We start from the raw sequence: 23,956 nt of genomic DNA on the forward strand, positions 1-23,956 counted from the left end.
CAGGAAGAAATTTTTCCGAACATCCAATCTAAACCTCCCCTGGCACAACTTGAGGTAATTTCCTCTCGTCCTATCTCTTGCTACTTGGGAGAAGAGACCAACACCCTCCATGCTACAACCTCCTTTCAGGTAGTTGTAGACAGCGATAAGTTCTCCCCTCAGCCTCCTTTTCTCCAGCCTGAAACAGCCCCAGTTCCCTCAGCTGCTCCTCATCAGACTTGTGCTTCAGACCCCTCACCAGCTGCATTGCCCTTCTCTGAACTCTCTCCAGCATCTCAATGTCTTTCCTGTAGTGAGGGGCCCAAAACTGAACACAGGATTTGAGGGTGGCCTGGCACTACCTTTTTGGGGGACAGGCACAGCCCCATGTTCCTCTCTGGGGGCTGTTAACAGGAAAGTGCCAAGACAAGTGATGGGGTACAGGTCAACAGCGACGCCCTTTGCACTGGTGCCACCAGCAGACATAACTCAACTGAGCCCTGCTCATGCCTCTCCACAGCATCACCAGCCAGCACCTCCTTCATGACATGACTTGCTCTACTCTCTCCCACAAAAAGGATCTATATATAAACCAGAAAGTGCTTTCTCACCTTCATTCATAAAACATCAGTTGCACATCCCTTCCAGCACCTGCAAGAGTCTGAACAGCCTTCACCTCACAGATCTCCTTTCTGGGCTCATCTTCCATTTAGACACGAGAGCCACGGTCCCATTCAAAATCCTTGCTGCTTGAGACTTATTCTCCTTAAATGGGGACAAAAAGTTTCCTCTGATTTGATAAAGATTAAGATTAGGCCTTGTTTCTTCAGCATCTCCATACCTCATCACCATCTCAGTAACACATCCGGGAGTAAAGACATATAGTGGCTGCCCTTTGCAGCTGCAAGCCATGAAGCTGGGGCATTTTAGCAGATATAACTCATTTCCCTTGTTTAGCAGTGCCTGTGGTGTTATGCTTTGCTGCTCTAGCATGCTGGTATGCTTAAGGCTTTTTACATTATCAAATAACTTAGCACCTCATTTCACTGGTGGGTGTTTGCCTTCTGGTTGGTCACATCCTGGTTTGTTCCCAGGATTTTTTTTGTTTGGAGTGCACTGTTTTCCCCCTCAAAATTAAGCCTGGATTATATTTATGGACTTTTAGCTTCAGAAACTACATTCTGGATGGATGAAACCTTCACCACCATCTCAACAGGCCTCTGATTCTGCCAGTTTGTCACATCCAGTCCTTGGACATGCAACTTTAGCCTCCTGCTCTAAAAACATCCACTGTAGCACAACCTTCACATTTCATCAGGCAAGTAAACAGAAAGAAGAAGAAAAATGAAAAAAAGTGGGATAATTTAGGGGCCCAAAGTACCCTACAGGTCACAGAGGAGCTCCAGTGAAATGCTAACCAGGGTGGTCAGCCTTGAGCACCTTGAGTAAGAGCCAGTCCCTCGTACTACAGGCCCAGGGATCATTCCCTGGGACTGATACCTTCAGTAATGTTGTTCTAGCCATGTGCTGGTGAAGTATTTCTCACAAGCCAAGGAGCTACTTGCTCTTGGGAAGGCTGGATGTGTGTGTGCATGTTGAATGTGTTTGCAGAACTGAATTCTGCAGTTGTGGCTTTCTAGAGGATACTAGTGGGAGGTTCAAAAAATATAATAAGGGCATTATTATACATATATAATTTGATTCTTTTAGTCTGAAATAAGGCCCCAGTAAATTTATATTTACTTGGCAGTGAGGACATAAAGCTTGGTTTGGCAGTTGCATTTAGCAAAACACTGTGAACTCAAGGGAAAAAATACTGCCTGGCTGAGTAGGTTGAACTAATGCTGAGAAATGGGGCTCTGTGAATCTGAATTCAACCCAGTTTTTCAGAGCTACTTACCCAGTCTCGTTCCACCGTTGGCCAGCTGACAGAAATTCAATATTTTTCTTTTAGTGAATGAAAAGCATAGTCAGAAACAGCCATTGGGTCAGGATCATATGCAAAAGCTCCTCTTGTGCTTTTGTTTCCTAATTGCTCTTGGAAGGATTTTTCGGACTGGGCTGACGCAGTTGTGTGTGTAAATTTCCTGGCAAATAAGGAAAGCAACTGTGTCCAAAAGACATTTTAGAGTGTGAATTCACAGCCTTTCCATGTCTAATCAAGGAGTGTAAACCATTAGCCATATGTTCTCCATTTCCATCACATTTTTTCACACTTAAACAAAAACATGCCAAAGAAAAGGTGCTACATATTTTAATGCCCCCAAATAGGAACCATGGGAGTCCGTTAAATGCTGTGGCCATTTCCAGCATACAAATCAATTTTCCTTGTGGTGGTGAAGTGGTGAATAATGCCTGGTTTGTTTAAAGGAGCATGACTGATTCTGGATGAAGAATCCTGTCACTTTGGCATTTTTAGTTTTATTTATTGCACGCAGCCGTATAAAACCTGGTACTGATCTCAGTGCCAGGCTTACTAGTGGAAAAGCTGAACGGACCACATAACTCCTGGTGCAGCAAAGAGGTTCTCCTTCTGTAAGGCATTTGCTGGACTCCTGCAAAAATTTTTTTTAATAACATGGCAGAGAAGGATTTCATCAGTTGGCATCTACTGGCTTTATTTTTTCTTCCATTTTGCCTGTGTCAAGATGAATACATGGAGGTGAGCAGAAGATCTTATAAACCAGTGGCCAAAGTGTTGCAAAGTCACCACCAGACTGGCCATAAAGGTTCCAGAAGCAGGGAGATATTGAAACAGCGGAGTCAACTTATAGAGTGGACTGTTGATAATAGCACTTCTACAGACCAAAAAGTCCTGAGACCAGAGGTAGATGATGTAGAACTGACTACCTCAGATAGAGTCCAGGTACTCTGAATTAATCTTCTAAAGATATCTTTAAAGCTAATGAGATTTTATTTTTTTGCTAAGATTATTAGTGATATGTTTATGATATTATTTTTATTAAATCTGTGTATTGGTCTGTATTCTGCTGAGTTGCTTTATAGGATTTTTTCAATGAGCTAGTAGAAACAGCAGTGGTTGGGGACACTGGTTTCAACAGAGACAGCAGACCTCTGTTTTGCTGAAACTATGATCCTGTGCAATCATATATTCTATATGTAGAGTTTCTTAATTATTTCAAGGTATTACTTATTTAATATATTGAAGTTTTAGATTTTGGTAACTCATCTGAATGTGAAGGAAAATCACAGAATGTATAGAGGTATTTGGAAAAGTTCAATTAGTGGAGAATAACTTTATTTTTAAATTATATATATGAAGTATATTCTTTTGAGCTTGAGACAAGCATAATCAAATTCTGAAAGTTCAAAATTTTTATTCTAAGGAATATCTTGACAAAAAGATACTAACGTATTGAGTAGATTTAATGATATATGAGACCTTGACAATTTCAGTAGAAAGAAAGTCTTGGAAAGAAACCCTAAATCATCTGTAGTATCTACTTTTTAAACTTGAGATCTTTTAGTGCCCTTTACATGGCATTTTGGATATTATAATCATTAGCTCACAGCAGAGGGAAAATGGCATAATTTGATTATACATAAAATATTGCAATCCTAATTTGAAAGGAAAAATCCGAAGATGAAGCATTTTCTAGCACTAGGCAAAACAAAATTCAACTCAAATGTGGTTTTTGTTGATTGGTGTTTTTTAGAAAGAAGAACGTGTTTTGTTCCTATTGTTGATAGAAATGTTTGAGTCCTGTGTAGTTCACCTTTTATCCTTTGTGTTTTAAAATTCTTTCAGATCAATCTTTGGTATTTTGAATTCCAAAAATAATGGACATGCAGACAAGTGTTGAACAATAACCTGCAGAGGGGAGATTTGACTTTAATCCTGTCCTAGGTTTAAAGAATTCAAACACATGTATGGGAATAAGTTTAATACACCACTGCATTCCTTATATTTAAATTTTATAGTGCTTTGCGTTTCATATTTATTGTGCAAGAGTTATATGTTCCTCCAGTGCACTTAGCAAACTAGATATTTAAATGTAGGTATGTTAAATTGCATTTGCAATATATAAACAGTATAAACCATCAGGTACAGAGTCCAATGAGTCGGCTCATACGCGTGTACCTCTTCACTGCAGAGACAATTGTGCAGCTGCAAACTACAGACCATGTGTTACTGGTATCTAAACATTTGCCTTCTACTCAGCACAGTTGCAGGATTTAATACCAAATTACAACTTCTTTAGGGGTCAAACTCTCCCTCCCAGAAAGTGTCACTGTGTTTGGGGTGCATGTGTCTCTCATCACAGAGCTTAATGCAACATGTTTGGAGTTGCCTGCTGGGGGAGAAGGCTGTGACATTGAAACACAGCCCATCGTGTCTTAGTACAGCTGATGGAAGTCATTTACCTGCCAGACCCTCTCTAAGAAGCAATATTTGCGGGGGAAATGATGCAATTTTTGGCTTACTGAAACGAAATGGAGCACTGGCAGATTCATGACAGGGATAATCCATCACAGAGCAGCTGACGCAATAAGTATTTTCCACCTCTAGACTCCAGGGATTTCCAGGCAGAGCAGGAACAAAGGTGGCACAGATGTGTTAATTCATGTCCAACTTCTGTCTTCCCCTTGAGCCATCTGAAAGCTGTTCCATCCCTAAGTCCCTGATTTCTTGGTTATCTTAGCTCTGGCTAGAGAATTTCACTGTCTTGCTCAAGTGTTTTACAGTCCCATTCCCTGCTGTGGAATAGACACAACAGCATTTGTCTTGGCTGCATTGTTTCCACACTCCCAGTAAGTTAAAATATAATATAATATAATATAATATAATATAATATAATATAATATAATATAATATAATATAATATAATATAATATAATATAATATAATATAATATAATATAATATAATATAATATAATATAATTAATATAATTAATATAATATAATATAATATAATATAATATAATATAATATAATATAATATAATATAATATAATATAATATAATATAATATAATATCCCTTTCTCAAGCACAAGAACTCTTGGTTTCTGCAGAGAGCCATGCCAGACACATTCTTCCTTTTCAGGTTGATCTTTGAACATCTTCAGGTACCCCTCAACCTGCTGGTGTTTCATCCTGAGTTTTGGCCTTTTAAATTAGTAGCTATAGAAGGGGAGCAGAAGGCTTTAGTGCCCACAGACACGTGCTATTTTGCATTCAGAACAGGAGCCAAAAATGATGGATGTATGTACATTACTTGTCTTCTGCAGTGTCTTAGGCATATAATAGAAACCCATAAAATTACTCAGGAAGTAAAAGTGGGCTGGATGCCCAATTAAGATTTGTTCACAGCTTTAGGTTAAGGGAGTTTCATAGATCATCTGGTGCCTAGAACTGCCTCCTACATATTAAATAATGGGAAATTGAGCATATAGCCTTAGAAGTATTTCAAGTTTTCTATCTGTATTAGGATGTCAGTGTGGCAGATGCATTTCACAAGCTCCTAAATCATACTCATGTTCTGAGAGCAATGCCAAAGATTTATTGTGCAATAAAATGTATGTGCAAATGGCTGCATAGGACACCCTTGGCAAGTAGGTTATAATTAATCTCTTTGTCCCATTTGAGTATAATTTTACTTTAGGACCAGGTTTTTCCTTTAAATGTACTCTTCATGGAGTTCTCTGTTTTTAGAGATTAAGAATATCCTGACTACTCATTAATATTGGCAGCTGAGTGGGAATATTTTTTTCCTCCTAGTCAAAAGACCAGTAAAGATAATAACTCAATACTACTTTATGACTTGCATAAGTAGTTATTTTAAAGTCAGTGGAACTGTTCTCATACAACCAAGCAGGCAGTACTTGTCTCATTTCACATGTAATAACCTGCTGAGCTTTTCAAGAGGTAATGCCAAAGACTATTTGGTTATGACCAGCACTAGTATCTATTTTATGACAACATGGCTGGTTAGGTAATCATCTAGTTTGGGATTTCAGTGCATTGGGTAAGAAAACAAATCTTGCTTGCACAGAGTCTCACATGCAGTTAGCTGGATTCACACCTTTCCCTACCTATAAACCACAGTTCTGTATTTAGGTATTTCTAGGCCAAAATGAGTTATTTGCTCTGAGCAGGTGTGTATATGGTTTGTCTTCTCATTTAACATGAATAACAAGCACTACCGAAAAAGAGCTGGAGACTCTAATCTCAGTGCAACACTCAACATTAGCATTTCCTGTGGTGCAAAATGTTTGTGCAATTTGAGTCCTCTGGCACTCGGCCCCCATCCAAGGACTGAAAATGAGCTGGAAGCAGGGCTACTTCTTCTCTCATATTAGGAAAGCTTTAAACAGTGTGTCTAGTGATTGTCAGTTATGTTCTTCCTGGCAACTGGGAGAGATAAAATAGCAAGAAGGATGCAAACACGTTCTCCAAGAAGAGACAGTCCAGCAGGCAGCACCCATTTTTCTTATAAAATATAGACCTTATCCAAAATTAAGGTAAAAAGCATAGTATTGACCAAAACCTCACAAATATGAAGCCATTCTGCCTATTGGCAAGTATTAACATTTCTATAACTCTTTGAATATGAGGTATATTTGTTGAGCTATTGGGTCATCCTTTATTCCAATGGTAGCTCCATTGTCAGTGGTTTCAGCTAGAAAAGACATGTGTCTGTCCAATTGGAGGAGTTCCAGTATTTCAGTGGCATGAAAAGGGTTTTTTGTAATGACATAAACTCCCGAGCCTCTTGAAATTAATGAATTCTAGGGGTATACTTGGTATTGTTCAAAACACAGGCAGAAAGCTTTAGTGTTTCAAATCAGGCCAGGTGATGACCTTGAGGGCAGGAATACAGCACACCTATATGTGCATTCGGCAACTCCTATCCCAAGCAGAGGATAGTTTGCTGCCATTAAACCAATAGGTCTGCATTAGGCAAGTGATTTGAGCATGTAAAGTTGAGTGGAAAGAAGGGGAAGGAAGACAAACAGCAGAATGAGTAGAGAAATGTAGTAGTTGAGATTGATGTAACTATCTCCCTCCAGGATTTAAGAACTGTGGATTTGCACCTCAGGATAATACCAAAGAATTATAGGGAAAAATAAACAAAGAGGGAGAAATGAAAAGGAGGTAGAGAAACAAAACCAAACCCTGGACCACTACCTCAGTTCACACATCAGAAGATTTATGGCCAGTATATCATTGCAAAAGCCTAGTTAGGATATGAGACTCTTAGTATAATTAAAATAACTTAGGAAGGAAAAGCACAGAAACAAAACTATTATCAAACTACTATTACAGTAGCTGAGCTGTGTATAATAAACTCACTAGTTTATTTATATTAGTTTCAGCATATAAACTGGTTTTCATAGTTACATGCCCACGACTACAAATAATCCAATGTTCCAAACAACAGGTGTTGTGGTCAGTTCAAATCTGGGTTATGTATCTTGAGACTTTTTAGGTTCTCCCAACTTTAGCAGCCTGCAAATATGGAAGTCTGCAGCTGTCAACAGGAATATGGTGCACAGACATTTTTTAACATCTCTTTTGGGCAGTCCAACACTGTTTTCTTTATGCTCAGTGAGGACAGTTTATTAGTGACGGTCAAATGTCCCTTGTGTCCTACCAGTCCTTATACATGAGCTCATTTGTCAACAAAGGTCAGCTGAAATCCGGAAGCTGTGAAAAGCAGACCAGGAAAGTAACTGAAACTTTGATCTAACTTTAATTACTTGGTATTATTTTATTTTCAAAATGCTCATTATTTGATGGGACACGTTGTTTTCCTAATATCCATATAGCTCACAGAACACTTCCCTTAAATTTTCCAAAACCAACATCTTCAGAGACAACCCAAGTATGGGAGATTTCGGCTCAGGTAAGAAGTGTGTTGAAAACTTAGCAAATACATAAACAGAGAATATATAATGAAGACCCTGTAACCAACATGTATATGATTGATTCCCTCAATGAATGAGCTATTTAACATTTATTTTTGTACACCTAGCCCCCACAAACGGGACCGCAGAATCCAGACTGTAGTTCCTGCTGCCGTGGTGACTTTGGACTTCGACTCTACCAAGGGCCCCCAGGACCTCCCGGGCCCCCTGGGATGCCAGGTAAAGATGAAGTTTAATTGGTTTTTTGGTCAGTCTAATTACAGGTTATAAGTTACAGACTATCCTATGAAATATCAAAAAATGGTCCAGATGTTTGTATTTGGGCACAGATTCAGGAACAGGTTTTTCTATAACTTCTTGGGAGACGGGTATTTTCAATTAGACTCTGAAGTCTTTTCCAGTGAAAACCCATTTGTTATTAAAATTCAGCTTTCACAAATTCATATTCAGAGTAATCTTATTACATTTTTAGGGCAATTTGGCCTGTCTTTTTAAAGCAGCATGAAGCCTCCATTAAAGTTGGAAGAACTTGTTCCCTGGAGTTGATTATTACATTCACCTTTGAATATCCAGCTGTGCTATTGTGTACTGTGTTCAGGAGGTTTTTTCTTGTAGCATACTACTAGCCAATATTTTACAGAGACTCACATACTTAATTCTCTCTTAGAAATTTCTACTTTTCCTTCTTTCTTCTTGTCTTCCACAATAAAAAGTATCTTTTTTTGGCCATTAAAAATGCACACAGAAGAATGGGATAAAAAAGAAAATGGCATAGTTTGATCTGATAATTGGTATGGAAAAAGAAGAGCCTAGAGAAGGGATAAAGATAGTTGCATGTTGGTATAAGTTTGTTACGGTAGCTACCTTCAGGGATTTGAAAATCGCCATTCCTACAGCAGATGTAGAATGTAAATGAACATGTCACTGACTGACAGATTTGTCTCATCTTCAAAAGCCTTTGCCTTCTGTTATCACAACAAAAACGGAAGTTCATAATCCTTCTGTCTCACAAACGTACTGAAAGTAACAGACGTGATGGATAACCATGCACACAAAAAAAATAATATGGTGATTTTTGGTAGAAACAGTTTACAGTAACAGTTAAATCTGACTGTTACGAAGTTATATCTGAGTAAATGAAGTCTTTCAAGAACTAGCTTCAGTTGGCAAAGTAGTGAAATAAATTGTCACTTTGACATGTTTTGGGTATCAGGCAAAATAAGGCATATTCGGTATTGGCTTGCTATGAGCTATTAATGCACCAACTCTTTATAAAAATAGTATTGACCATTAGAGAAGTAAGAGAATTCTAATGGTGAGGCCTCTTGTGCATAAGTATTGCTTTATGTGTTAATAAATGGTTGGTCACTTGGAAGCAGGACACAATTTTTTATTAGACCCGCACTTTCAAGGCTGCAGTGGACACACCAGGACGCAGCCTAGTCCCAGCTTTGCCTTTTCCTCATGCAAGGATGTATCTTAGTCACACTCTCATGCCACCACAGATGCCACAAACGCGTGGCCAACAGCAGCTGTCTGCACCCTGGAATTTCTCTGTTTCCTTCATCTGCTGCATTTCATATCATTGTACCCATAAGGGGAACAACAACAGCCTCTTTTTCCTTGGCTGAATCAACTGTTGCTTGCAGACCTCTGTTCTGAATTGGTAGTGAAGTAGTCTGGCTTTACATGAAGGATCATTCTTGTTATCTTTAAAAGTTAGTGATTTCTCTACCCAAACAAAGATTTGCTTAATTTCTTCCACAATTTAGCTTCCTTGTTTGAAATAGTAGATTTTTCTTCTCAACACAAAAACTCTGAAGAATCACTTAACCATTAATTTTGATCTCAGACAACACCATTCTTCTTGCAAATTCATAATCAAGAGTGACTAATCAGAGAACAGGCACAGTGGCAAAGAATCTAATTTAAATTCAGGTAGAATTAGAATGATGATGACACTAATTAACCCCCTGAGTAATGAATTGAAAGGTCAGGCTTTTGCTGCAGGTAGCCATAATAATTGCTCAGTGATTCTATCCATCTTTAAAATATTTTCAGTCACACAGAAGTTTGCTCAGTAGTTTCCTCAGTAAACATTCGGAAATAAGTAATATTGCAGATGCAGGAATATATTTTTATAATGACCATTTTTACAAAAAGCCATCTCAGAAAAGCTTAATTATAAAAGCCTTTCTTTAAATCTAGGAACATGCAATCAGTCAACACCTTCAAGCTAACCAGCACTCTGAGAATGCAGATCCTCCCACTTTTGGCACAGATGGGTTATTTAGCTAGTTTGAGGCTACAGTCATTCTTCATCGTGTATGCATGTTTTAAAGATAGCAAATTGTTCTTCAAAATTATCTTATCCTATCCTAATTAACTCAAATTACCAGGAAATAAGCTTTTATACAAAAGGGAAAGGAAGAGCACTCATGCAGGCTAGCTGGTATGTGTCAGCAGGCAGTGGCTTTGCTTTCCTTGAGCCTCATGTTTGCCTCATGTCTTGTCCTTGCAAACTCCCCAACAATGCAATGACCCAAAACACTGGCAGTTTATACAGAAACGCTGAGATACCATGAGGGTCAACTCTTAGACATCAGTGTACATCCTTCTGGAAACTTGCTCATCAAAACCTTCACCTTCAGCTTAACCACACAGCTGTTTCTTTTTCATCACAGCTCAGCCCGTGTTTTATGGTTCTGAAAAGCCTATGTGTTCCAAACTGGTGGAAAAGACCCTGTTACAATTATTTGTTAAAATATCTTATATTAAGTTACTTAAGTTAAACAGAAAGCGCTGTTTCCTTTAAGGAAACCATGGAAACAATGGAAATAATGGAGCAACTGGCCAGGAAGGAGCCAAAGGTGAAAAAGGAGACAAAGGAGACATGGGGCCGAGAGGAGAGCGTGGCCATCATGGACCCAAAGGCGAGAAGGGTTACCCTGGGATTCCTCCAGAGCTACAGGTACAAAATCTCTGGCTTGTGTTGGCTGCAGCAGTTTGCAGGTTAAGGTTTTCTTCTCTGAAAAACAGCACCTAACTACTGTAAGATACTTAATAAGCAAATCCACCTGTAAATTAATACAGTAGGAGACATACATAGCCCTTGTCATGACTGACAAATGTGCTCTGCCAGATTTTCCTGGAAAGTAAAGACATCAGTGCTCAGTCTTTCTGAAGAGTAAGTATTCAGCGGAGAAATGGACAGGAAGAAACATATATACGGTTCCCTCTTAGGACAGAAAACCAGTATTTGCATCATTAAAGGGGAAGTAGGGGAAGTAGGCACTACTGTTTTTCTGTCAAGTTGTATCACATACCTAACTGTGCTTCCTATGGAAAACTGTTTGTAAAGTAGCCACTCAGGCCCATGCTTCTCACATCAGTCAGGCTTTGTGAGATTCTCTGAAGCAGATGTATTTAACTCCTCAAAGTCTCAGTTCAAAATCTCTGAGCGCAGACAGAAGTCCTCCGGTTTTGAAAAATACCCTTCAGTAGCTATCTGTGGTTTTAAATGTCTCAAAACCTTAAATATGTTGAGAAGTATGTAGGTTCTGCCTATGAATGAGCTCCCAAAAACCAGGAGAACATTACAAAATGGGTTCAAGCCTTGGGTGACAAGCTCTGCTGAGGGATGGGATATACTTGTTTGGGCTCAACACTGTGTTGACATAGTCCCACAGCTTTTGGATTAGACCTTTACAGGTCCCAGGAACTTGGCAGATGGCAGAGAGTGCATCTATATGTATAAATATTAACATATATGTATACCTGCACTACAGAGGAGGTGTGGCACCATCCTGCTCTTAAGGCAACAGAAAGTAAATGGGTAACTGGGATCCTTGGTTGCTGTTGCAAAGAGGATTTAAAAGAGTTGTCCACACTGTATACTGCAGTCTAGCAACATATGGGTGGTTCATTCTCTCTGTGATGTATCGCAGCTACAGTGCTAAAGGCAAGATTTAGATGCATGGCAAGCCTTTGAGATGCTGAGATGTTGCCACTGTAGACAGGGCTTCTGGTGGTCTTGCATCCGATCAGCCAGCCCCATGTGCTGAACCCTAAAGCACTTCAGATGGCACCAGGTGCATTTGCATGGGCAAGTGATCAGAGTCTGTTCCATCTTACCTAAACGTAGTGGTAGTAATTGAATTAAAAATGGGATTATGAAAGCAGACAAATAAAAGTTTATATTGCAATACCTACATCCATATAGAATTCCATCACTGTTTTTAACAGATGTGTTTAGAATTCTTTACAGAGTATAGCATATCATTTCTTGTTAATGTCATGCTTAAGAATTTCATAGCAGGGATAGGTACAGGAGAAAACATTTTTGAATACAATACTGTTTTAAGTACAGGATTATTTTGAAAGTCTTGGTGTGCCCATGTTGATCTGCTACTTTAAAATGAGACCTAGGGAGAAAGGACATATTTTTCAACTCTTCTGATCGGGCCAAGAAATGCAGCTCAGGGTCAAGGAGAATGTGAAATTGAATCTAGACAAAAAGCAAAAAATTCCCTCAGGCTGCCATTGCAGCTGCTTTGCTTTAACACGTGATGAACTTTGATGTGATCCTGGCTGAGAAGCAAGAAGTTAACAATTTGCCATCACAGAAAATGCATCCAAGCAGGGATAAGGAAAATCAGCCTGAGCTTTCAGCTCACATCTGGAGCTCCTCAAATTTCTGAGCAATTGGCTAATTATTTCCATTGTTGGACCGAGACTTGCATTTCATTTTGCCTGTTTCAGTTTTGTTCTTATTTGGATCTGAAATCAAAAGAACTTGGGGGGGGTTGTGGTTTATGGTGGGATTTTTTTTTTTTTTTAATGCCAGTATAGCTGGAATCTCACAAAAAAAATGGAATTCTTGTGAGGAGCAGTAACGACCGTAATTTAACATTTCTAATCTACGAAGTTAAGAGACAGATATAAAACTCCAAGTCCCTATGTGACATTCTGCCATGCAGGTGCAGTAATTCTGCCTGTACCCCATGTACTGATAGGCAGACAGGGGGGATCACAGACTCGCAGAAGAAACAACCCCCTTCCCTGCCCATGCAACTTTACAGAGTCATTCCCTGGTATCTTGCTGAAGGCAATTTGAATCGTCCAGTGTGGGCGGTTTTGCACTGCTGCCTCTGAAACTTCTTCCACAGCCAATATGTCTCACTGCAAGAAGTGTAACATGAAGTTGGAGCACAGTTTTTGCTTTCTTAGTTTTCTCTTTTCATCTCTACCACCCTCTGTTGTCATGATTGAGGGTACAAGGCAATAAATAAGAAAGAAGAAGCACCAACTGTTGAGTCCCAGCAACTGCACTTCTAGGGGACTTCTAATAAAAATGCTGAATGTATCTCTAAAGGTAGTTAGCAAGAAATTCTAATTTGAATGGATTTTGCCAAGCATTATTTGTTTCACACATTCAGTTAAAAGCAATATCTAGTCTAAATGCATTGGGGAATGTCTAAAATCTAATTAAATTACTTTTATTGGAAACAACAATCATTTCAACACCAGTTTTCTATTGCATAATTCTATAGAGATTTAAAAGTAAATAAAATCCCAAACAAAGGTCCTGACTTGCAAGCACTTGCCCATACACTTACCTTTACAGTCATGAATAGTCCAATTGAATGCAAGAAACCCAGTCCTCTTCCACTTTCATTCAATGGGAGTTTTGTTACTGGTGTTTAATGGCCTTGGAGCAGGCCCTAGAAGAACATCTCTGTCAGGAAAATAAACAGACCGCAAATACAGGACAAAATTCTGTAGCTGGCTCCCCTACACATGTGCATTTTGTAAATGACTGCTTGAATAAGAAATGTATTTTGCAGGTCGCATTTATGGCTTCCATGGCTACTCACTTCAGCAACCAGAACAGTGGGATCATCTTCAGTAGTGTTGAAACCAACGTTGGGAATTTTTTTGATGTAATGACTGGGAGATTTGGTGCTCCAGTGAATGGTGAGTATTTGCAAAACAAAATAATACGATTCTGTGAGCTATAGGGAGAAGCGTGGTCAATAATAATGAGAAACTAGTTATCTGCCTTTGCACAACACACTGATGAGACTCGATCTGTGTAGTTCTTGCTACCTGCTTTCAGGAGAAATGAAATCGGAAACCAAGCAAGCCAAGAGAAGGTTGTCAGGCAGTGAGAACAACGCACAGAGGCAGGAGGAAGACAAATGGGCAAAGCTGGGGATGGAGCAGGACCATCTGCTTTGAGACCTTTAGCTCCTCAGCCACTGTGATTACCAAGGCTTTGATGCTGCAGCAGCAGAAGATTCGTGGTTGCCTCCTTTACTTCCTGCCTCCATACACTCTCTTCAATCCCAGCTTCCCTCATGCCAGTTCAGTAGCAACTTGGCCAGCAGCAGATGCCTGGCTGGAAATGAGGCATTACCGTTTTCCCTGAGGTATTTTTCAGCTGCATCAGTCCCCCATCTTATGCAGCCATGGCACAGGGAGAACAATAGGAGATGGACGAAGCAGGGCCACAACAAAAAACATGACTAAGCAAAGCCTAAAGGCACCTTTCGTCACTTGGCTTTTCTCACCCTGACATTCATTTACTCACTGCTATGGGAAATCAAATTAAGTAAAGGTCAGGCTGTCCAAGCTTGCTGTAGCACATATTACTGACAGTTAAGGGTATGTGTCCTCACATCTGCTTCCTTTTGAGGTTAATATATATGTGGATGTCAATAAATTCTGACCCAAAATGATTTAATGATGTTGAAGAAAACTCCAAGCTCCCATTGCAGGGTCAATGCCACAGACTCGCTGTTCAGGAATGAGGAGTTTGTTGCCCCTCCTGAGTACTGCAGAGCTCACGACACATGATGTGGTTACACAACATTGTTGGCACCTTTCAGACAGAGAAAGAGCTTAGAAGGGTGAAGGTAAGGGTGCGCCATGCAAGAACCACTCGTGCCCTTCCTGACCTGGGTGACATGCTGGTTGTCAGACAGCCTCTGAGGCTGAGCCCTGGGGGCTGCCCTTTTGGGAGACAGTGGGAGCAAGAAGGTAAGGAACAACAGTGAGAGAGGGGTCTCAACTGAGCCTCTGGAAAAGTTCCCTTTCAGTGAGGAGGAAAGGATGTGCAGTCCTGCCATGTTCAAATACAGCAACTTCTCTGGAACAGGATGTAGCTGAACCCCTGTCACGTGCAGAATAAAAATTAATCAGATTTTGGCACACTATAGGCAGAAACAAAATACCCACTGGAAGGTAATTTTGACCTCAGCTCTTATGTTTTCTGAACAAGAAGTGTGAGTCTGCAGCATGACCACCTGCCTCTAGGAAGCAAACATGTTGTATTTGTTAATCTTTTCAGGGGTGTACTTCTTCACCTTCAATATGATGAAACATGAAGATGTGGAGGAAGTGTATGTGTACCTGATGCATAATGGCAATACAGTTTTCAGCTTATATAGGTAAGTGAAGGGCCAGGCCATTTTAATGCAAAAGACAGGTTTGCGCAAATGTGATAGCTTTCTTACATTTCACGAAACACGAAATTTTGCATTTTTTAAAAGAAATTCTGTAGAGTAAAATAATTAACAAAGTAAAACAATTGTATTTTGCCCTCCTCAACTTGCAAATTTGGACCATACCTGCCACAGATTCTGGACCTAAAATTCAGCCTTTCTCATAAGTTCCACAGAGCTCCGGGGAAAGGAATTAGCACTGCAAGTCAGGGTTGGAGTCCAGCGGTAACATTCTGTCCTTCTGCTAAAACACATTTTCATCCTCATTTTGCCTGTCAGAGACGGGGCATAATGAAGTTTTCAGCAACTAGTAACAGTCTTGTTAAAGATTAGGGGAGAGCAATTTGCTTTAAAGGTGGAGACCATTTAGACTGCTGTATTAAGGATGAGTAAGAAGCAAAGATCTTGCATTTACTGGCTTTGTTATCATTAGCACACTGAATAAAAATTTCTAAACTCTTCATGTTACCTGGAGGATTTGGAAGACTAGGATCCACTTCTAGCTTATCAGCTTCTATAAGGACCAGGTCAAGAAACTTGTAGCCAGATGGATATCTACAAAAAAATATGTGTTTGAAAAAAAAAATAATTCTTTAACACCAACTAAGGGTCTGATGCCTAAATCAAGCTTTGGTCACAAGTCTGAATAAACAGCCACACCAGCTTAGATTGGGCACACTGGATTTTAGGCACTTGAATGATGGTGGATTCATTTAAGTTGTCCAGGTTCCTTCAACAGCCCGTACCTGAAGCACCACCAAAGGCTGCTTCATTCCAAATAGGTCTTTCCTCCTAAAGAAAAAGTGCCCGGTATTTTTCCCCTGAAGCACTGGTGTCAGAAAAGGCAACAGGTGAAAAAAAGGGAACCAGTGCTTGCACAAAGCCAGCACAAAGCAGGTTAGCAGTGAGCTGCTGGTCTCCAACACTGCCTGTGACAGGAGCACAGGGACACAGCTCACATGAGACTCCTGACCTGGAGGCATTTAAAATCAGCTGGGATCAATCCAAGGGAAAAGGAGCATCATGGGAAACATGGAGTGTTGTGATGAAGGAGCAGAGTTTTATTTTAGACAATAAATTTGTTCCTGTGCCCTGGAATAAAACATCTATGTTAAACTTCCATAACTCCAGAAAAAAAAGAAATTATGTGATTAAGTCAAGTGCAAAATTTGACTAGAAAAACACGTGCATAAAGATGCCAAAATTTCCTCCTAAAACTGAAAAAAAATTGGTAAGCCTTTTAAGAGAGTTTTGCTCAGGAAAACTAGGTGCTTGCTTGAATTATTATTTTTTTTTAAAGTTGTTTGCTTCATCATTGTTGAGAAATAAAAAGCTGACTTGTTAAAATATTCATCCTTAGCTATGAATCTAAAGGGAAAGCAGACACTTCAGGAAACAGCGCGGTGCTAAAACTTGCCAAGGGAGATGAAGTTTGGCTGCGAATGGGCAACGGAGCCCTCCATGGGGACCATCAACGCTTCTCCACCTTCGCTGGGTTTCTGCTTTTTGAAACCAAGTAATAAAAGAAACAACCCAACAGATGTTTATCTGAGGAAACTTCTTTTTTGGAACTGGTGTTTTTCTTCGGACTGTGGACTAGCATTACAACATTGAAAGATGAGGAATGGTTGTTTTGATGAAATGAGTTGCTATTTGTGTAGATGAGCTGAATACATTGGGTAGCTGACACACTTAAGAGACACATGGAAGACATATTGTCACCTGGGTTCTATCTAGAGAATTATTAAATGTTGCTATTGCTGTCTTCTCCAAAGTGACTAAAAAAAAAGAAAAAGGATTTAAAATTATTTAGAGAGTAGCTGGCGCAGTAAGGACAATTTTGTCTATAAAAATAGTTTTGTCAAGTGTATGTCAGGAATTGAACAATTGATTAATGGTTTTCTGTTCAGTTATTTGTTTCTTATTATATGTTCATTTCAGTTTGCATCACGGAAATAGGCCTGAATGAATTAAAAGTAGGCTCAGCTGAAACCAGATTTAAAGAAGGAAGCTTTTACTGAACTAGAACTAACTTTACGAATAGAAGAAAAAATGTGAAAATAAAAATGTCACGGATTCAGGTTTATTGTATTCCCATCTCAAACCTCCGAAGATGTATCTGGTGCCATTTTTCATAGATGTCTAGTACATATTTATGCTCACTCAATCTTTCTCAAAAAAAAAAAAAAAAAAAAAAGGAGTGGTAGTAATTCTTGCCTTAATAGAGCTTGAAGCTAAAGTAATTTAGCCTGCAGTGTATGGGGATCAGACAGGGGAACTGTAACGTTTCTTCCTAGACTTAAATTGTCAAAATCTGATGTAACTGAATGCAAGATATCAAAGCAGAGACATATACGCTGGGGAAGTTGGGATATGCCCACAGTACAAACAGAGAAACAGTTTGTGGAGTTTGGAGGTCTTCTAGAAGGATCTACATTTTAATATTGCATATTTACTTAACAGTGAAGTTGTTGACACAGTTTTCCTACCAGCTTTCCAAGAATGAGTATTACAGGAAAAGACGCTGCTGTTTGGCAAGGCAGCAGCTAACCCAGTTCAATATTTAACTGGTGAAAGCAAACGCTGGCTGGCTCAGAAGCTGTGGTCACAGTAAACTGGGCCACTCTTCAGCACCAAAATTTGCAACTGACTTTTCAAAATTTTTGGTAAATGAACTCCTGTCTTGCTATTTACTTTTCATCACAGTCAGCACAAATATACTAAGAAAATACAGAAGTTTGAATGTATCTTCTGCACATTCTGGCTCTCCACACACAGACTAATGAAGTATAAATTACATTTTAACTAAACATTGCCTGCCATTAATGTATAACAAGCAGGTGGGGTTAGGAAAACATTTATTTGAAATTCTTTTATACTAGATAAAGATAGCACTAGCATGATAACAGAGCAAATGAATCAAAATCTGCTCTATGAATTTTTATGTCCTTTTACACATTCCCAGTGTATATAAACCATGTCTTGTGATGAAAAATGCATGTTGATACTTGATGATTGTGACTTGTGATTTTTTTTTAGTTTTATGCATCAACCACTGAAAATATTACCTTTAATGAACTAACATCTGATGAGTTTTCTTGTTTCTTTATGAACTTAGGTCAGGTTTGCACCATGTAGGTTTTCAAAACCTGAGACCACGTCTTTTTAATAAGCATTTTAGTAAAATTCTGGCATGCCTTCAAACTAAACCACGCCCACCAGGTAATCAGATAATGTTATTCTTTTGGAATATGTGGACAAATTGTATGAGGTATACGGCATCATAAGCTAACGTTCACAGTAAGAAAAATCTTGAAAAAAATGGTTTATTTTTGTGTTAGGAATGTTTTGCTTACTTTGTAAAACACACATTTACCCAATAAAGATTAATAGTCATAAAACTATACTGGTTTGTTCATATCTATATTTACTGAGGACCTTCACCATTTGTAAGGACATTTACCAAGGACAGCTAATAGGTGCAGGAACAGACTATGCTGGCTTCTTGACATTCCCAATTCCTCCCAACAGGAGGGACTGGCTGGGTCATTCTTTTCTGCCACTGGATTGATGAAATCAGTGCTCAGATATTGGCATGAAGACTGTGAAGATGATGGTGGGAGAGGCTCAATATTGTGCATCTGCATTTGAAATGGGGCAGGGCATCCTCCATGAACACATTCACAGAAAAATAAAACCCATTTGGTGCAGGGTTTTATTAAACAAAAAGACTTATTGTGTTAACTGGTAAAAAAATGCACAAATGGCAGTTTTATCCTTCTTCTTTTCTGAAAACAATCCAGCAGATGTGAGAAATTCCACAAAAATCAGTGTTTTAAAAGAATCACATTGTTACAACACCAAGAATGGAAATACCCATGTCAAAATCATCTTTGACACCTTAGGTCCTATTTCCTGTGAATGTTTCTCACAGTATGTTCTTCCCATCACATAGTCACAAGCTACTTCTTGGCCTCATACAGCAGCAATTATATGATGCCATGATTGCAAGAGAATAATATAGAACTGCACGACTCAACACATTCATCCAAATGTATAGCACCATTACTACAGAAAACAGAGCACACTAATATGTAGGAAAGAACAGCCAGATTAAATTCAGAGCAGCAACCTTTGTTTCAGCATTTTTTAAGTTTCTAGGAGCTTCATTTTTCAACCTTAACAATTCTTTGACAGAAAAGCACTCCAGGTGCTCACAGCACACTAAAATTGATGAGAGTCCATAAGGGCTGGAACTCCAGGTCAGGAGATGGGAATTCAGAGTTTGTGCCATTCTGTCATGTAAAAAGTTCTGGCCTGCAGCTGAAGTGCTGGATGGAATTGAATTTGTCTCCTCTTCATCTTTTAAACTAGAAAAGAGTAGAAGTATAATTGCTTTGAATAAAATCTTCCAGATACTGCATCACTTCAAATCAATGCTTTCTTCCCTCCAAGACCACCTGCTTCTCAGAATGGTTCATGTTTGCTTTCTCTAATTATCAAAGGCACACAAAACAAAGAACATGAATTATGTATGCCATAGCTAAGGCACAAATAAATGGCTCATGGGCAAGGTGATGGAAAGACTTCATAAAAACAAAGGCTTATAAATCCATTGCACTAGGAATAGGAGAGAAGTTGTCTTTAATGAATGTGGTAGACAACCCTATCCAGCAGGAATGGTTCTCCAGAAATAAATTAGGGCAGGATGGCCAAGCGGTAGCATGTTTGGTGCCCAGGACAGAGCTGAAGCTCAGTATTCAGGCAAACTAAATCTGCCAATAACCCTGGTCTAGAGTTTCCAGTCCCTACAGCAGTGGTTAATAATAAACTCACAGGAAAATATTTATTTTCCCTCAATTAGCCAATATGAAGATTACCTATATAGATCTACTTGCTATTCTCTTAATGTAAATCACAAAAGCACAGTAATACCATAAGCTGTGACTAAAAGGAGATAAAAAGATTACTATTTTGGTTTAGGTACAAGGGTAAAGGTGCAAAGTACAGAAAAAAACTGTCACGGGCATCAGTAATTTGTTCTCCTACTTTGAGTATCAGGGTGGAAACTTCTGGCACTCTGAAAATCAATGGCAAAGCCTGAAGGCCAGATCACCATTCCAATGCCTGACTGGACTAAACAACTCACAAAGAGTAGTTTTTCCAGGATATTTTTACTTTAATGACGTAGCACAAGGCAGCTTATACAAATACCTTCCTGTGGATGAGACTGAGTTTTCATTTCTAAATCTGTAATTCGTAAGATTCTCACATAGCATGCATTCACAGCTACTTTAGAGGGATGTATCGATCTCAGGATAGATTCACTTCTGGGTTTTTTCTGGTGTGTGGTGGGATGTATGTTTAAGAGAGTAAGCAATGATGTGCAAATTCACTCTCACACAGAAGCACAGAAAGGCAAAGAGATGCTCCAAGCTGAAGAACCTATTGAAATGGCAGAAATTCAAGTGCTGCATTAGATGAGCGTGTTGCACGAGGGACAGTGTGTCACAACAGCACACAACACGAGGTCAGAAATGTGAAGTATCACATATGCTGTCTTTGTGGATATGAAGACGTGTTATGAACTGAGCACAGCTTCTTTTCAGGCAATGCATAAATGCAAGCTTTGGGATAAAGCACCCATGCTTGAAAGCTTTGATAAATCTGGGACACAAAAACACTACCATAAATTTCATTAGAATCTTTGAAGTTCTCAATTTCAGATTAATGCAGGTATGTTTGAATTTACTACAGATTTTTCACCCTAACTAGCAACCTACAACTTGCATTTTTAGGCAATTACAATTATCAGGATTTGAAATATTATAACAGATGTGAGCAATGACTGCTTTTTTGTTTAACAAAACCAATACAAACTGTACTGACACCAGTATCTCTTTAACCATGTATTAAGATGGATTAAATTGTAAACAATATAAAAGTGAAAGGGGAGAATACAGGAGTTTTTGCACCCAGCTATGACTTTACATTCCTGTCTTGGTATTTCTAAAGGACCAAAAAGTAAAGAGTAATTGTAAACAACAAATCTGATACAAACTGTAAAAGCCTGGCATGCAGTGTGGCCAGCCTGTCATAGAACTGCCTGCATCTCTGCAAGAAATTTTGATGTAACACACAATATACATATCAACTTTCTAACACTGACTGTGGAATATATTAATTTCAGTATAGGAATTACAAACATTTCATAGGATGACAGATAGTGACTCACTTATGCAATTCAATTAAAGTCACAAAAGCAGTCTGACAAGGTGTGAAACACAACTGAGTGTCCTGCCACCCACACTGGGATTTCAGCCTCAAAACAACCTCCTTTCCTGTACCCATTGCCTCTGCAGCTGAATACATAGAGACACCTACTTGATGCTGCATATTAATGATGCATATAAAATGGTATCGCATAGAAAAGCACTGCACTGTTTTCACTGCAAACCCACACTCAGGGATGGCTCCTTGTTTTTATCATATATTTTCTGCTGGCCAACTTGTTGCTTCAGGAGAGTTTGCTGGATTTAGATTACTAGCCTCATCTCTTGGTTAATTGGAATACCTGTTTATCTCTTATGTCTGCTTACTTCTTAGTTTGTTCTTTTTTTTTTTTTTTTAATTTGAAAGTGGATTAAAAGCTTGTGAAATGCTGCCCTCACCTCCCTGAAACTGAAATAATTTAATAAGGTCCTGACTCAAATGTTTCTGCCCCAGAGCACCCATTGTAGTGGTGGATGACAGCAAAAGTGCAGGTGCTCACTTAAAGCACAGCAAAATCCAGGCATTATGCAGTATGTGATTACGGTGTCATTTGGATGTGATAAACTAAAAAGCATTAGGCGAAATGAAAGAAGGTGACTCAACTGAAATTGCCTGTTCCTATTCAACACAAACTCCATGACCTGAAGATGAGAAGGGACAAGTGAAACTGCAAATTATTTTTAAAAATGCTATGTCCCAGTAACATGATGGTAACTGTGGAAACAAACCTTTATATGAAAAAGTGTCTTTAAGGGAGATAGATAGTAACCAAAACAAACCTGCTTCTTTTGAACGAAAATACACTTTTTTTTTTCTCCACCATTTCTTGTGGGTGTCAGCACAGCCGTGGGTATGAGCAGTACTTGCATTATAGGACCAGGAAAAACATATGACCTGGAAAACAAAATATACTCTGGCAAGAGACCTTTTCTGTTTGCTATCGTGGGGTTAGAACAAATTCTGCATTTGTATTTGGAGCCTTTGCCCATTTTTGTAGTCCAACTAATTTAAAGAAATAAATAAAATGAAGATGGAATTGATTTTCGGGGCCTCTTACCTCTGTCTCATACTTGGTAACCTGAAATACTGGGAGCAAGACATAAGTTTGAAAAGTTGTGCTAATCTAACGCCTGCTTCGTCACCTCCTGTGGATGGATGTCTGTTCCTGTGACCAGCCTGTATAAAAACAAAACGAGTATGGCCTCCAGTCAAACATGGCTGCCTTTCTGGCAGGCTTTATTAAAAGAATGACTGTGCATGAATGTGGGTTTTATTAAACCTTGTCTGATTTAACCAAACACAACCCCCTGTGCTCTGCGCAGAGGAGACGGTGGAAGTGTTAGGAAGACAGGAGATGTTTATGGCTGACGGTCTAAGTCACTCCTGGCTGGCAGAATCATAGAATGTCCTGAGTTGGAAGGGACCCACAAGGATCATCAAATCCAACTCCCGTCCATGTATGTGATAACCCCACAGTTCACACCATGTGTCTGAGGACATTGTCCAGTCTCTTCTTGAACACTGCCAGGCTTGGGGCTGTGATGAAGGCTGGGCTGATGTCACCAATGGTGATGGTCTTCCCTCTGTAGCACCGGTGAGCTAATGGCTTTGCACAGGTGAGCTGTGAGCATCAGGATTGTCATTAAAATTTGTATTTGTTCAAAACCCCGCTGGTGTGCTTTCCAGAAGCAGCTGTGCCAGCCCTGTCCTAACCAGCTTTAGCAGAGGCTGCGTGGGATGTTGCCCCATAGCTGCCACCCCTGCCTCTCTAGGAGAGGCTATGGCTGCGGTAGCAGCAGCAACAGGACCAGACAGCCCCGTTTAAAGGCACATCTGGTGAAAAAAATAAATTCTTTATCAGATCTTCTGCCAACGTCCCAGAGTGTGACCAGGGTAAGATGCGGCCCGTGCAGCTTTGGAGCACCCATGGCAGCCCCAGGCCTGGTGTTGCTGTGAGCTCCCCGGTAACACACGTCAGCTGTGGCCAAGAAGGCTTTTTGAAAACTGTGTGTTGATTTTCACGTTCTCCACTGTCTTCTACACCCCACCCCGGCAGCAAAGGAATGCCCGTCTCCCGACTAAAACCCACCTGTGAAGGGACATGGGGCGACCCTCGCTCGGGACCCCACACGGGACCCTCCCATTGCTGAGGCGGCTCGGGGGGGGAAATACCGGCCGTTCCCACTCGCGAAGCGCCGCCCGAGCCTCCTCAGGCGCCAGGGATCAAAGCCAAGCAGAAGCGAGCCGGTGTGCGCGGCACAGCGTGCTCCTCCCGCCACCCTCCGGAGAGCGGGGCCGCCGAGCCCC

The 23,956-nt window shown here is 39.8% G+C and overlaps 1 protein-coding gene and 1 long non-coding RNA gene across 5 annotated transcripts; one reads left to right on the top strand and one right to left on the bottom strand.

Annotated features, from left to right (window-relative positions):
* The first annotated feature begins 2,376 nt into the window (after nt 1-2,376).
* Nucleotides 2,377-18,780, top strand: C1QTNF3 (C1q and TNF related 3). 2 transcript variants are annotated; one of them, XM_065861187.2, is made up of 6 exons: nt 2,377-2,845; nt 7,979-8,090; nt 10,688-10,842; nt 13,718-13,847; nt 15,223-15,322; nt 16,737-18,780. In XM_065861187.2, exons 1-6 carry the CDS (start codon nt 2,558-2,560, stop codon nt 16,894-16,896), a joined length of 945 nt encoding a protein of 314 aa, XP_065717259.1. In that variant the 5' UTR covers nt 2,377-2,557; the 3' UTR covers nt 16,897-18,780. The 2 variants fall into 2 exon arrangements, with proteins under 2 accessions (XP_065717259.1, XP_065717260.1); XM_065861188.2 differs by having other exon boundaries at nt 2,400-2,641.
* On the bottom strand, nt 18,687-23,849 carry LOC139826536 (uncharacterized). Of its 3 annotated transcripts, none has more exons than XR_011736657.1 (3): nt 23,739-23,849; nt 22,429-22,825; nt 18,687-19,746 (listed from the first exon to the last, which is right to left on the bottom strand). It is a non-coding gene; the product is annotated as an uncharacterized lncRNA (long non-coding RNA). The 3 variants fall into 3 exon arrangements; XR_011736658.1 differs by having other exon boundaries at nt 22,429-23,270; nt 23,739-23,828; XR_011736656.1 differs by having other exon boundaries at nt 22,429-22,543; nt 22,707-23,817.
* Nucleotides 23,850-23,956: the final 107 nt, after the last annotated feature.

This window comes from Patagioenas fasciata, chromosome Z (genome assembly GCF_037038585.1).
Source record: "Patagioenas fasciata isolate bPatFas1 chromosome Z, bPatFas1.hap1, whole genome shotgun sequence".
Lineage (NCBI taxonomy): Eukaryota > Metazoa > Chordata > Aves > Columbiformes > Columbidae > Patagioenas > Patagioenas fasciata.

Bases quoted from the DNA above. Each gene is read 5' to 3' on its own strand.
- C1QTNF3 (XM_065861187.2), top strand. From the start codon at position 2,558: ATGGCAGAGAAGGATTTCATCAGTTGGCATCTACTGGCTTTATTTTTT. The intron at 8,091-10,687 runs GTAAAGATGAAG...GTTTCCTTTAAG, and splicing joins CGGGCCCCCTGGGATGCCAG to GAAACCATGGAAACAATGGA. The intron at 13,848-15,222 runs GTGAGTATTTGC...TAATCTTTTCAG, and splicing joins ATTTGGTGCTCCAGTGAATG to GGGTGTACTTCTTCACCTTC.